The sequence below is a fragment of the Theropithecus gelada genome, chromosome 10, assembly GCF_003255815.1.
Source record: "Theropithecus gelada isolate Dixy chromosome 10, Tgel_1.0, whole genome shotgun sequence".
In the NCBI taxonomy this organism is placed as follows: Eukaryota; Metazoa; Chordata; class Mammalia; order Primates; family Cercopithecidae; genus Theropithecus; species Theropithecus gelada.
The window spans coordinates 6562920-6577475 of NC_037678.1; the positions used below are offsets into that span (position 1 = coordinate 6562920).

The 14556-nt window shown below is 44.1% G+C and overlaps 1 protein-coding gene across 1 annotated transcript in view; it reads right to left on the minus strand.

Annotated features, from left to right (window-relative positions):
* The window catches only part of PARVB (parvin beta), a 159642-nt gene extending 145758 nt beyond the window's left edge, over positions 1-13884 (minus strand). Inside the window, exons 1-2 of the mRNA XM_025399992.1 lie at positions 13684-13884; positions 13425-13564 (exon numbers count right to left, since the gene is read on the minus strand). Of these exons, the coding sequence (XP_025255777.1) occupies positions 13425-13564; positions 13684-13754 (211 nt within the window). The 5' untranslated portion in view covers positions 13755-13884. The remainder of the gene's footprint in view (positions 1-13424; positions 13565-13683) is intronic.
* Between the last annotated feature and the right edge of the window lie 672 nt (positions 13885-14556).

The window sequence follows — 14556 nt, forward strand, 5'->3', positions numbered from 1 at the left end:
CCAAAAAAAAAAAAAAAAAAAAAAAAAAAAAAAAAGAAAAGAAAAAGAAGTTATATGTGAATTTTTGACCATGCAAGGGGTTGGCACCCCTAACCCCTGCGTGGCTCAAGGGTCCGATCTATAGCAACTCTATTAAAATAGAAAATTCAGTATGGTAGCCTGAAAAGCATGAGGAACTTTTACTTGACTCTCGCATGTTGGTAATGTCATAACAACTTCAGCACAGGCAAACCAAACAGGCTTAAAAGCAAGGAGGCAGGAAAATGGATAGACCAAGTGGAAGATGCACACAGTAGAATAGAACTGGACCTGGCGCGGTAGCTCACGCCTGTAATCCCAGCACTTCGGGAGGCCAGAGCGGGCAGATCACTTGAGGTCAGGAGTTCAAGACCAGCCTGGCCAACATGGCGAAACCCCATCTCTACCAAAAATACAAAAATTAGCTGGGCGTGGTGGTGGACGCCTGTAATCCCAGCTACTCGGGAGGCTGAGGCAGGAGAATCGCTTGAACCTGGCAGGCGGAGGTTGCAGTGAGCCAAGATCATGCCACTGCACTCCAGCCTGGACAATAGAGTGAGACTCCATCCAAAAAAAAAAAGAACAATATAATGTATCTCCAAAACATTATGTTGAATGAAAGAGGCCAGACAGATGCAAAAGAGCACAGACTGTGTGAATCCACTTATTTGAAGTTGAAGAGCAGGCAACCTCTCTTCTGTGTTGACAGTGGCTTCGCCAGGGTGGTGAGGGGCACAGAGAATCTCCCCTGCATATGGGTACCAGCAGGCTGGCTGGGTGATGTGCAGCCTGATCTGGTGGTAGTCACACAGTGTGCACAAACGTGAAAAGTCATCAGACTGTACACTGAAACGTGTGCATTTCCCTCTATTTAAATTAGACCTCAATAAAGTCTCGGGGAAAAGAAAGTCAATATGTGATACCCCTGGATGGGATAATATGGATGCTTTACGTGTGTGAGTTTCCTTCTGGATAACATGACAACACTGTAAGTGCTTAAAGAAGGTCTTAAAAGCTGCAAGCGGCCAGGCACGGTGGCTCACATGTGTAATCCCAGTGCTTTGGGAGGCCGAGGCAGGCGGATCACCTGAAGTCAGGAGTTTGAGATCAGCCTGGCCAACATGGCGAAAACCTGTATCTACTAAAACTATTAAAAATTTAACCAGACGTGTGGCACGTGCCTGTAGTCTCTCAGCTACTTGGGAGGCTGAGGCACGAGAATCGCCTGAACCCGGGAGGTGGAGGTTGCAGTGAGCTGACATCACGCAACCGCACTCCAGCCTGGGTGACAGAGCAAGACTCCATCTCAAAAAAATTAAAAAAAAAAAAAAAGTTAAATAAATAAAGCTGCAAGCTTTCTTTCACTTCTCTTTAATAGAACTAAAAAGAAGTTGATATTTCTCAAAATAAATAAATAAATAAAAACCGCCTGTAGCTCTTTGGGAGAGAAAAGGGAGCCCATTCCAGGGAATACTAACACTGTGAAATGTCTTCTTGTGTTGCTCATTTTCAAACCTCCAAGCAATTTTAGGCGAATTAGAACTGTGTAGGGAAGTGATGGAAACATTTAATTGATGCACGATGGAGAAAATGCCTTATTTCCCCCAGGTTATTACTTTTGAGGCAATCTTACTGCACTTTGGGGTAGGATTTTCAAGCACGCTGTAACCATAATATCTGAACTAGCGTTTTGAAATGGTGTTATTTAATCAGTCTGCTAATTTAGTGATCTGGCAAGAGAGTAACCTGCGATGTTCACAGTCAATGCTAAGAGCATGAGGAGATGACCAAACTTGCCTAGAATTTTAAAACTGTGATGGAAACACTTCTGCCCATCCCACATGTGAGCAGAACATGAATCATCGACTGCACTGATCAACGGTCTTTCACTCAAATGATTTTGGAAGCATCAGCAAACTCTGAGACAAGGGAAGTTGGATTTTCATTTATTAGCAGCTCCTCCGAGTTCTCTTTTTGCATACCAGGCAAAGTAAACCACATATGCGCTTTGTTCCCCTAAACATTTTATAGATGAGGAAGGAATAAATAACATGGTACCAAGTTATTGGTTCTAGTCTTCCATGGGGGAAAATTGGGAAAGTCCCCCAAAGATTATGCCCCCTTTAAAAAAGACTCCCCTCTGACCAGCTATGAGAAAATGGGGGATCAGGAAGCTCCTTGAAACATGCCAGGACCTCTTAGGTGGGTGGGAGAACAAAGGCCAGGCCTATTAGACATTCACACCTTAGTCAGAATTTATTTTGCCATTTATTTGCCATCCAGGTATCACCTGCTTGCAAAATGAAAGGTTTCTATTTTCTCCTCCCACCCAATCTGAGAACAGTCAGGGGATGAGAGCAGTTTTGGGTGAAGGAGACAATGACGATGGGGGTAGGGGGGAACTGAAATGTAGGGCTTTGGGGGAAGGAGCTTGCCCCAGGATGCTGGAGCTAAGGATATGGTGGCCACAGAACATCATGAGAACATCGCTGTGGCCAGGGAGGACACAGTGGTCTGGGATAGGGCGGGGTGTGTAAGGGGCTAGACAGACTCTATCGCAAGGATTTTTTTTTTTTTTTTTTTGAGACAGCATCTCACTCTGTCGCCCAAGCTGGAGTGCAGTGGTGCGATCTTGGCTCACTACAACCTCTGCCTCCCAGGTTCAAGCACCAGCAGGGTTGCAGTTTTCTTGCCTCAGCCTCCCGAGTACCTGGGATCACAGGCACGCACCACCACGCCTGGCTAGCTTTTGTATTTTTAGTAGAAACAGGGTTTCACCATGTTGGCCAGGCTGGTCTCAAACTCCTGACCTCAAGTGATCCACCTGCCTCAGCCTCCCAAAGTGCTGGGATTACAGGCGTGAGCCGCCGCGCCCGGCTACAAGGACTCAATTTTGCTATTGTAGCTTGAAAGCAGCCACGGATGATGTGTAAGCAGGTCAGGTGCGTGTGGCACCCACCTTCATCCCAGTGCTTAGGGAGGCTGAAGCAGGAGGATCACTCAAGCCCTGGAGTTCGAGAACAAACTGGGCAACACAGCAAGACTCCACCTCTATGAAAAATATTTTTAAAAAATTAGCCGCAGGCATGGTGTCTAATTCCAATACAACTTTTTTTTTTTTTTTTTTTAGAACACAGAAATGTGACATAATTTTCATGTCGTAAAACTTCTTGATTTTTTTGGTCCCAAACATTTAAAATGTAAACTCATCCTTCACTCGCAGGCCAGACAAAATCAGACGCTAGGCAGATTTGGGAGCGGAGAGCAGCCAAAATTCAATTTCATTTACTGCACGTTTTTACCTGAAAGTCCTAAGAGTGGTGATGCTGATGGTACCATTAGAAACCAATGTTTGAAAACAACAGTGATTCAGAATCTGTTGCTCTGAACTCGAAGGGAGCTTCATTAGAAATACATCAGCCCGCCGGGCACGGTGGCTCACGCTTGTAATCCCAGCACTTTGGGAGGCTGAGGCGGGTAGATCACAAGGTCAGGAGATCGAGACCATCCTGGCTAACACGGTGAAACCTCGTCTCTACTAAAAATACAAACAATTAGCCGGGCGTGGTAGCGGGCGCCTGTAGTCCCAGCTACTCGGGAGGCTGAGGCAGGAGAATGGCGGGAAACCAGGGGGCGGAGCTTGCAGTGAGCTGAGATCCGGCCACTGCACTCCAGCCTGGGCAACAGAGCGAGACTCCGTCTCAAAAAAAAAAAAAAAAAAAAAAGGGAAATACATCAGCACAGTACTTCCAAAAGTGGGTCGGTAGCAACTCCACTTCTCATCATTTATTCCATGAAAGTTTCTGCACAGTTATACACAGGTATGAGCACACTGCAGGACTGCTTGTCGTACGGGGGAATGGGGACCACCGAAATGTGCCTGTTTGATTAGACAAATTACAGGAGAGTGCAGCCCCACCATGGAACATTATGAGACACCCTGGCAAGGGAAAGGGCAGAGTGATCTTAGTGGGACGTGGTGCCATTCATCCCATGGTGTTAAGCAGAAAAGCAACTTGTGCTCTCTCCTTTGCACACTCAGGGATCCATTCATTCCACAAATACTTACTGAATGCCAGTTTATGCATTAGGTGTGATTCCAGGCCATGGCGTGCACTCATGAACAAGATGAACAAGACCTCCTCTGTGGCGCTTACATTCTAATGTCGAGGGCATGACATTTGCAAATTTAAAGATTCATATGGGGATGGGTGCGGTGGCTCATGCCTGTAATCCCAGCACGTTGGGAGGCCGAGGCGGGTGGATCACGAGGTTAGAAGTTCAAGATCAGCCTGGCCAAGATGGTGAAACCTTGTCTCTACTAAAAATACAAAAAATTAGCCTGTCGTGGAGGTGAGCGCCTATAATCCCAGCTACTCGGGAGGCTGAGGCAGAGAACTGCTTGAACCCAGGAGGCGGAGGTTGCAGTGAGCTGAGATCACACTGCTGCACTCCAGCCTGGGCGACAGAGCAAGACTCCATCTCAAAAAAAAAAAAAAGAAAAAATATTCACATGCACACATATGTATGCATATATGAGCATATATATATGTATAGATAGGTTTTTACATATGTAATGTTTATTATATATATGTAAGAGGGTTTTTAAAGGGTTAAATAATGGTTTATATATTAACAAGAGAGTTTATATAATAGGTTTTAAAACCCATTTTATATATGTAATATACATTACATATATCATGTATATTATATATTACATACATATGTGTGTAGATATAGGTTTTTACATATACATATATGAAGCTTTACAGCTGCCACTTTACCTTAATACTTTGTCAATAGGGAATTGCTGATTTGAACTCTGTCTTTGTATTTGTCAGTACAAAAAAATAACCAGTTGATGTTATTTAGAGCAAACAGAACTGATTTCAAAACTGATTAGAACACATTTTGATTGAGAAAATGAATACTCAGACAGGCACTATCATCAGTTAAAAGCTCAATCTGACATAAAAGGGATAGAAATTTTCATTACTTGGGTGTGGAGAGGTGGGGTTTTCCTTTTGATTCAGCTCAAGGAAATCAGTGCAAATCAGCCTTAGGTACCCTGCCTCCAGAACCCATTCTCCTGCCTCAGCACCACTGCACTCCAGCCTGGGTGACAGAGCAAGACCTTGTCTCTGAAAAAAATTAAAGAAAAGAAAGAGAAAAACATGTAACAGGAACTACAGTATGCTATCATTTGTGTAAAAAGAAAAAAAAGAAAATAGCCGGGCACGGTACCTCACACGTGTAATCTCAGCACTTTGGGAGTTCAAGACAGTAGGATTGCTTGAGCCCAGGAGTTTGAGAACAGCCTAGGCAATATAGCAACACCCTGTCTCTACAAAAAAAAAGAGAGAAAGAAAGAAAAAATTAGCTGGCCATGATGGCACACACCTATAGTCCCAGTTACTTGGGAGGCTGAGGCAGGAGGATTGCTTAAGTCCAAGAGGTTGAAGCTGCAGTGAGCTGTGATTGCACCACTGCACTCCAGCCTGGGTGACAGAGTGAAACCCTGTCTCAAAAATAAATAAATAAAACTAGAAAATAAAAAGTTTTTTTTAATCATTGATTTTTAAAGAGCTGTTGTATTTTTCCCACCTTTATTGCAAAATAAAGATTTTCTGTTTTCAAAGCTCCTAAGAAGGTTGGTCAGGAGTCTGCTGAGTACACCGCACCGTCCCTGAGAACCTTTTAAGTCAGTCATCCATTTTTAGAATCTTTTTGGAACAATGGCTCCTGATTCTCCTTAAAATGTACTTCAGGTACATTAACCCTATTACCTGTTCTGGCTTAGCCCAGAACACAAAAGCAGTGCATGCTCAAAAAGGGGACATTGTGTTGCGGGACAATCAAAGACTGGAGAGACCGAAAAGGTTCAGGAGAGTTGATTAAATGAAGGTGATCAGCAGCTCAGCCGGACATACGTCCAGAAAGTTTGAGCCCCGAACAAAGGGCTTTTTCTACTTTTAAACATCTGAAGGCAGGAACTACGTGAGGCGGGAAGCGAGTTACAGAAGCAGGAAACAAAGACAGCATCACAACATTTCTTGTATCTCGAGAGACACATGTCTTGCAACCTAGACTTATCGGTCTTGTGACCCTGCAGCCATGCTAGGGAGGTAAGCAGGAACTCGCTGGGCCTGTAATAAACCTTGAGGAATGTGGAGTTGGGGAGTATAGATAAGGTCCACTGTCCACAGAGAGAAGACAGGCTGTTAATATTCTCTTTTAACTTGAGTGTAAGCTTGGGGGGGGGGGTCACACTTTGCAGTAACTTTAAGAGGATTTTAAAATTTCTATTACTACTACTATTAGGTTATAGTTGATTTTATTAATTCCTTCTTCAGTTGCAGGGAGCCCAAAAGGGTCCTCACTGACTTTGTGCGCCACCTGGAGCGCCTGCTCCCGCCCCAGCACCTCTGCTGGCGGGGGGTACCCAGGCCCCCTTTTCTGTGCCCTTTTCTGCTACTTCGTGTCTGCTGTGATGTCTTTGGCAAACATCTAGTTTGATTGTTTTTTTCTTACTCAAGCTCAGAAAAGGTGGAACTTATTTTCTCTGACCAGAGAATGACATGCAGACGGATACACCCCTCTCCATCCTGTTCTAGAGGCTTCCACCCCAAGAGTGGGGAAGGGCCAGCACCTGGCAAAGTTCTCCAAACAGACCAGGGGCTCCCTGGAAAAGGGGAGTGGCCAGCCCTGCAGAAGCCAGGCCCAGCAGTGGCGACTACAGGTCATTTGGAATGACTGCAGGGAAGGGGACATCGGGGGCAAGGGATGGGCAGACACAGGAGGCTGCGGGGCCTCTGGGGCTAAAGAGGAGGGTAAACCTGACTGCAGTTACCAGAAGAGCCACCCGTACCACACCCTGCACCTGGCCCAACGTCCATGCTGGAGGAACGAATAAGCAAACAAAGGAAGTGAGAATCCAAAGCCGGCTCCGACTCCTTTCCACCCCAAGACAGGGTTTCCTGCTCCCCACCCCCGGAAGAGTGGTTTTCAGACAGACAGGAAAGGCTAGGACCCCTGGCTGGGAGTGTGGGAATGGAAAGAAAGGGTCAGATTCCAGGGAGTCCAGTCCTGGCGTGGCTGCCGCAGCTCGTTGTAACAGGGCTTAACCTCTCTGGGTTAAGGTTTGGTGATGAATCCTACTTAGCCTTTACCAGATACAGAACAGCCCAGGAAATTCCGTCGCACTTGATTTCTGCAGTTCCTCCCAATGAGAGTAGCATGTCACCTTTCATCCCCAAGGCCGCACCACAGTCTCTTTATGATGTATTTCCAGCAGTAGCTCTGCCCGCTCAGTATTTCAGGGAAATTACGTTTAGATGAGCAGTAATTTCTGACTATGATAATAAGATCAAAGCAATTGTATTTGGGTCTCTGACTCAATACGGGAAGGTCACCTTCTATTTCACAGTGACGGATGGATCCAGGCTGGCTATTATCTCAACCCTGCGAAGTCAGAATATTTTAATTGACCGGCACATCTATCTAGTGACAAATGTAGGGAATGCTTCATCCATTAGAAACTGATTGATTGAAAAGCACGGGGGAAGTACAGGGAAGAAAGGCTGTAATTTTCACAGTTGGTCAAACTTCATAGCATGTCCTTGCTTTTCAAAAATGATCACTATTTTTCTAACAAGATAATGCTGAATCTCCGTTGCTCTTAAAAGTTATCTAATGATTTGGCAAAGGAATCCAGTAATTTACTTGTCAGGAAGACGCCACGTATAAAGCTACGACTCTGGCACTGAGACAAGTGTGTCCGTGATTACCATTCGCCCCACTTTCGGGCAAAGCATTGTTCCTTCTTGAAAACAGGCCAGCTGGTTTGACCCCAGGAAGGCACGACTGAGACAGCCTCCCACGGTTCACTACTCAAACTGAAATCTGTATGTGTCAATGTAAAAACGGGTCTCACGTTTAATGCAGAATTTAATGCCAGTCCTTGCTCTTTACAGCGTTCTCCTGTGTACGGCCACACAGGAAAGATATGCATTTTTCCCTCCTACTAGAACCCACCAGGATAGGCAGGTTCTTACCCAACCCACAGAGTGCAGAGACCACGCACCCGCCTCTGCCCCTCCACCAACACCCACTGCCCCCTCCTGCCACTTCCGAGTTCCTACCATATGCCAGGCACTTTGCTTTTGTTTCTCTCGACACTGATAGGCTCGACGACCCCATTTCACAAAGGATCTGTGGCAGGGAGGTGAAGGAGGGTGCTTAAGTCCCAGCTTAGCCCTTATGGATATTCTCACAATTACTCTATTGCAAATCACAGAATACTACCTGGGGAGGACCCCGAGAGCTGAAAAAATTAGCTTTGGATAATGATAGATCAGTGGTTCCCAAAGTGTGGTCCGCAGCCCCCTGGAGATCCTGAGACTCCTCCAGGGAGTCCGTCAGGCTAAAACTATATTTGTAATAATGCAAAGACGTTACTTAGTTACTTGGTTCACTGGGTTGACATTTGCACTCACGATGTAAAAGCAGCTGTGGGTGAAAGTGCCTGCACCCCAGCAGAAAATGGCAGAGGCAACAAACCCCTATGGTCATTGTATCCTTCACCACTGCGCTTGGGGAGGGAAACACAAACGCCAGTTTCACTCATGAATGAAGCAGCAAAATGCTCCATGTCATTACATCTCAGCCCTTTTACCCTGTGTTCAAACGTCCTAAGCAGAGAGCACTTCTGCTGCTCACAGGGGTTCGTATGTCTCAAGGAAAGCCCTGGGTGGTTGGGTCCAGGCCTGAATTGCCGCTGTGTTCATGGAACATTGTTTTTGCCTGGAAGAGCGACTAACAAACTATGGTGATTCAGACATGGGTATCTGGCAGACACTTCCTTGGAAATGGACGAAGTGAGCTTCAAAGAAGACAACTGAGTGTTTGCTGCCAATGGTAAAATGCAGGCTTCAAGGGAAAACTGAAATTTTTGGAAACTTGGATCTACCATCATTAGCTTGGCAGCTTCCCAATACAGAGTCCCTAATTTCTTTTTTTTTTCTTTTTTTTTTTTTTTTTTTTTTTTGCCCTGTTAACCAGGCTGGAGTCCAGTGGCGCGATCTGGGCTCAATGCAAGCTCCGCCTCCTGGGTTCACGCCATTCTCCTGCCTCAGCCTCCCGAGTAGCTGGGACTACAGGCGCCCGCCACCACGCCCGGCTAATTTTTTGTATTTTTAGTAGAGACGGGGTTTCACTGTGTTAGTCAGGATGGTCTTGGTCTCCTGACGTCGTGATTCGCCAGCCTCAGCCTCCCAAAGTGCTGGAATTACAGGCGTGAGCCACCGCGCCTGGCCAGAGTCCCTAACTTCTAATGGTCCCACTTCCGATGTATTGACTTTACAACAGTGTGAAATGGTGGCAATTTCTACATCATGTACAGTATTCAACAAACTGCACAAGATCTTCAACACTTACTTATAAAATAAGCTTTCTTTTAGATGATTTTTCCCAACTGTAGGCTAATGTAAGTGTTCTGAGCATGTTCCAGGGAGGCTGGGCTAAGCCGTGATGTCCAGTAGGTAGGTGTACTTAATGCATTTTCAGTTTATAATATTTTTGAATTACAACGGGTTTATCAAATGTAAGTCAAAGAGCATCTATACTTAGATTTTCCTGATCCAATGGGCGCTGATATTAATGAATGTGATCTTTTATTTTGCATAATGAAGACATGTTGACATTTGGAAGATTTGCATAATTCAGGGAACCAGTATTTTGCAAATGACTAGAGTATGATGTTACAAAAGCATGCCTAGGTAAACGATCCAATCACAGTGCTGGGTAGACCAGGGGATCTTAATGGAACAGAGTGTGAAAAAGCCATAGGCGAGGTTTCAGATTCCACACTGCAACTAACCTTTCAAAACTGTTCATTAGTTGAGTTTTGGTGAAGTATCAAAGAATGTTCACAGTTATCTGAAAAGGCTACTAAAATACTCTCTTTTCCAAACACGTATCTATGTGAAGACAGATTTTCTCTATATGCATCAATCAAACAACTTCAAATGCAATAAACTGAACGCAGAAGCACATGCAAGAACCCCTCTGGTTTTGAAGACAGATATTAAAAGACCTGCAAAATTGCAAACCAATCCCATTTTTCTCGCTCAATTTTTTATTGGGGAAATACGTTTTTCGTAAGATGTTATTTAAGTTAGCATGAGATGAGTCTGGTTTTTGTTTGTTTCTTTTTTGAGACAGTTTTGCTCTTGTTGCCCAGGCTGGAGTGCAATGGCACGATCTCAGCTCACTGCAACTTCCGCCTCCCACATTCAAGCGATTCTCTTGCCTCAGCCTCCTGAGTAGCTGGGATTACAGCCGTACACCACCAGGCCCAGCTAATTTTTTATATTTTTAGTAGAGATGGGGTTTCATCATGTTGGCCAGGCTGGTCTCGAACTCCTGACCTCAGGTGATCCACCCTCCTTGGCTTCCCAAAGTGATAGGATTATAGGCATGAGCCACAGCGCCAAGCCGAGCCTGTTTATTTTTAAATAAGTTTAAATTTCTCAGCTTTAATTTCTAATATGGTGAGGATTCATATCACCTTTATAAACAAAGCTCCTTGGGGGTCCCTCAATATTTTTGACAGTGCTAAGGAGTTCTGGGACCAGCTAGTTTGAGAACTGCTGTTATACATACACATCTGATGAGTCAGTAAAAACATTAAAAAGGAGGCAAAGGAATTATATCTATTATATATCATATATGATATAATGATATATATGATATATGATATATTATATAATAGACTATGTAGTATATATTACATACTATATAGTATATTATTAGTATATTAATATACTAATACTATACTATACATTTGTATATTAATATACTATACTATACTATATATAGACTATTAGTATATATAGTATAGTATTATATATAATAGTATATATAGTATATAGTATAGTATTATATATAGTATAGTACAGTTATATATAGTATATATAGTATATTAATATATAGTATATACTATATGTGGTATAGTATATAATATAGTATATATTATATACTATATGTAGTATAGTATACAATATAGTATATATTATATAATACATGTTATATAGTATATAATATACATAGTATATTAATATATACATAGTATATATAACATATATATACATAGGATATATACTATATACTATATTATATAATATATAATACATATTATTATATAATATAATACATATTATAATATAATATATAATACATATTATATATTATATAGTATATAATATAGATATTATATCTATTAATAATACTATATGTTGTATTATATATTATATTTTTTTTGTGGTTTTTTTGAGATGGAGTCTCGCTCTGTTGCCCAGGCTGGAGTGCAGTGGTGTGATCTTGGCTCACCGCAAGCTCCGCCTCCTGGGTTCACGCCATTCTCCTGCCTCTGCCTCCCGAGTAGCTGGGACTACAGGTGCCTACCACCATGCCCAGCTAGTTTTTTGTATTTTTAGTAGAAATGGGGTTTCATCGTGTTAGCCAGGATGGTCTCGATCTCCTGACCTTGTGATCTGCCCACCTCAGCCTCCCAAAGTGCTGGTATTACAGGTGTGAGCCACCGCACCCAGCCAGGAATTATTTATATGTAGTTTTTATTACTGAGTTTTGAATGTTGGGTGCTGAAGACAAGCTTTAAAAAGCCATCCCTATCCGAGCACTTTGGGAGACCGAGGTAGGGGGATCACCTGAGGTCAGGAGTTTGAGACAGCCTGACCAACATGGAAAAACCCAGTCTCTACTAAAAGAATACAACATTAGCTGGACGTGGTGGTTCACGCCTGTAATCCCAGCTACTTGGGAGGCTGAAGCAGGAGAATCGCTTAAACCTGGGAGGCGGAGGTTGCGGTGAACTGAGATTGTGCTATTACACTCCAGCCTAGGCAATAAGAGTGAATCTCCGTCTCAAAAAAAAAAAAAAGTCATCGTTGTGAAGGTCATCGGCTATCTTCATATTTATAAATGGGCACTGATGGCTCAAGAGAAAATTTCAGAGACAGCATCATAACTGGTTTCAAAACATGCCACATCTCAAACCACTCAGGCAGAAGAGAAGATGCCTGCTCTCTGAGTAACTGCTGAGGACTCTTAATTAAAAGTGGCTCTAGACTGGGCACAGTGGCACACGCCTGTAATCCCAGCACTTTGGGAGGCTGAGGCAAGTGGATCACTTGAGGTCAGGAGTTCAAGACGAGCCTGGCCAACATGGTGAAACCCCGTCTCTACTAAAAATACAAAAATTAGCCTAGCATGGTGGTGCATGCCTGTAATCCCAGCTACTGGGAGGCTGAGGCAGGAGAATCACTTAAATCCAGGAGGTGGAGGTTGCAGTGAGACAAGATCGAGCCACTGCACTCCAGCCTGGGCGACAGAGCGAGACTCTGTCTCAAAAATAAAAAAGTAGTGCTAATGATGACAACCTGAAAATCCAAGTGAACAATTAGGATGCAATAAAAATGGCATAAACCAATCTTTCCAAAATCATATTATTTTATACAGCTGCTATTAAACATGTGATGCTTAATAAATAAGACATTAGTCTATTCCATTTATATTTCTAAAGGTTATTTACTCAGGTTGGCCACTCTCCTCTACCTGGCTTTTCTTCACTGGGACCACAGGGGATTGTGCCTCATATTCACAGTGGCCCAGGATTTGAACCCACATTTGCTCAAGGTCATACAGCTGGTCAACCACAGAGCTGGGATTCACCTCCAGTCTGAATCACCACCAAGGAACCACTGTTCAACTCCTTGTACATGTTCCCAGACAGGCAAAACAACCAATCTCTGGTGTTAGAAATCATCTAGCCTTTATTTTGGGGGTAGAAAGCCCTAGAAAGCTCATGAGTGCCATCCACTAAGCGTGGAATCTATTGCTGAATACACAAAATCTTCTCCTTTGATAGAAGAAAAACCTGAAGAAAGTAGTGACTGGATTTGGTAAATAGCCCCAACAGGGCAAGAGCCAGGGCCCCTGATCTGGGGCTCCCTGCTAGTCCCTACCTTCTTTCTTCTTTCTTTTTTTGTTTTTTTTTGAGACAGGGTCTCGCTCTGTTGCCCCGGCTGGAGTGCAGTGGTGCAATCACGGCTCACTGCAGCCTTAACCTCCTGGGCTCAAGTGATCCTCCCACCTAAGTCTCCCGAGTAGCTGGGACCACAGGTGCACGCCACCATGCCCAGTTGTTCTTTTTTTTTTTTTTCCCCCTGTAGAGATGGGGTTTCACTACGTTGTGCAGAGTAGTCTCAAATTCCTGGGTTCAAGCAACAGTCCTCCCTCCTCAGCCTCCCAAAGTGCTAGGATTACAGGCATGAACCACTGCACCCAGCCCTCATCTACCTTCTGACAGTTTTCCCCCCAAAACTTACCTCCTCCTTGAACACATTCAGATGTTTCCACTCCTGATCTGTCTGAACCAGGGAGAAGTGAACCAGCCAGAGATGCCATGAGTGCCTGGGAGCACAGGCCCCAGCTGCAGGGATGCCCACGTCTCAGCTCCAGCCTCCTGCTACAGGTACGAATGAACATTTTTTGTTTGTTGGATCCAGTTTCTCAGGAAGTCTCAATTTGGACTTCTGAGTACAACCTGATTTTAACAATGCTCGTTTTATTTAAATCACAGCTCACCAGTTTTTGTTCTCCGGACTAAGGAATCCCCTTTTCTCTCCTCTTTGGTGATCTTTAAACATATGGTGCATTTGTGCACGTCTAACTGTCCCAGAGGTAAATTTATGTGGTCTTTAAAAAGGGAGAATTCAGAAATTAAAGTGAGTTCTTAGCCTAAGGAGCTGCAGGAGACGGGGAGGACATCAAAGTGTAGGGCCTTTGCGGGAGTCACCCTCTGTGAAAATGTGGCCTGATGGCAGCTCCTCACCAGGTGACTGTCCTTTGTCCTAGTAACGATGGCATTTGGCAGAATAGTCTGCTCCCTCACTGGGTCATAAGACTTGTAAACAGCAGCCAGGTACACAAGAGCCTTGTGGCACAGTGTGACAGGCCACACCACTAATTAAACCGTTTGTAAAAGGTCATAGTGTGTGTACCGAGAGCACCACAAATTCATGATAACAGAGGAGTGATCCATCACAGCTGTTCTTCCAGAAGCATCGTGAAGATTAAGTTCACTAAAATCGATCTCCTTGTTACAAATGGAAGACGACCGAGCCAGGAGGCTTCCAGCACGGACCCAGCGGTGTCCTCCAGCGGAAGCAGCCAGCTGGTTTCATGGCCCGTCCCTTGCCGAGCAAAGCAAGAGGTTAACAAATGCCCAGCTCTCTTCCAGTCCAGAGCATTGAGGTATTTAGAGAAGAAACAGTAACATTAAGATGCAAAGAATCACCTAGCCAAGGGAGGATTTCATGGGGATTTTGTGAGGCTTTCCGTCTCTCTTTGCTCTCTGAGCTCTCTAAAATAGCAGCTATGAAATTTCTTCCCACAATGAACGTACCTTATTTTTGGTCTTTCGTGGAAAGCACTTTACGAAGTGCCTTTGGCTTCACG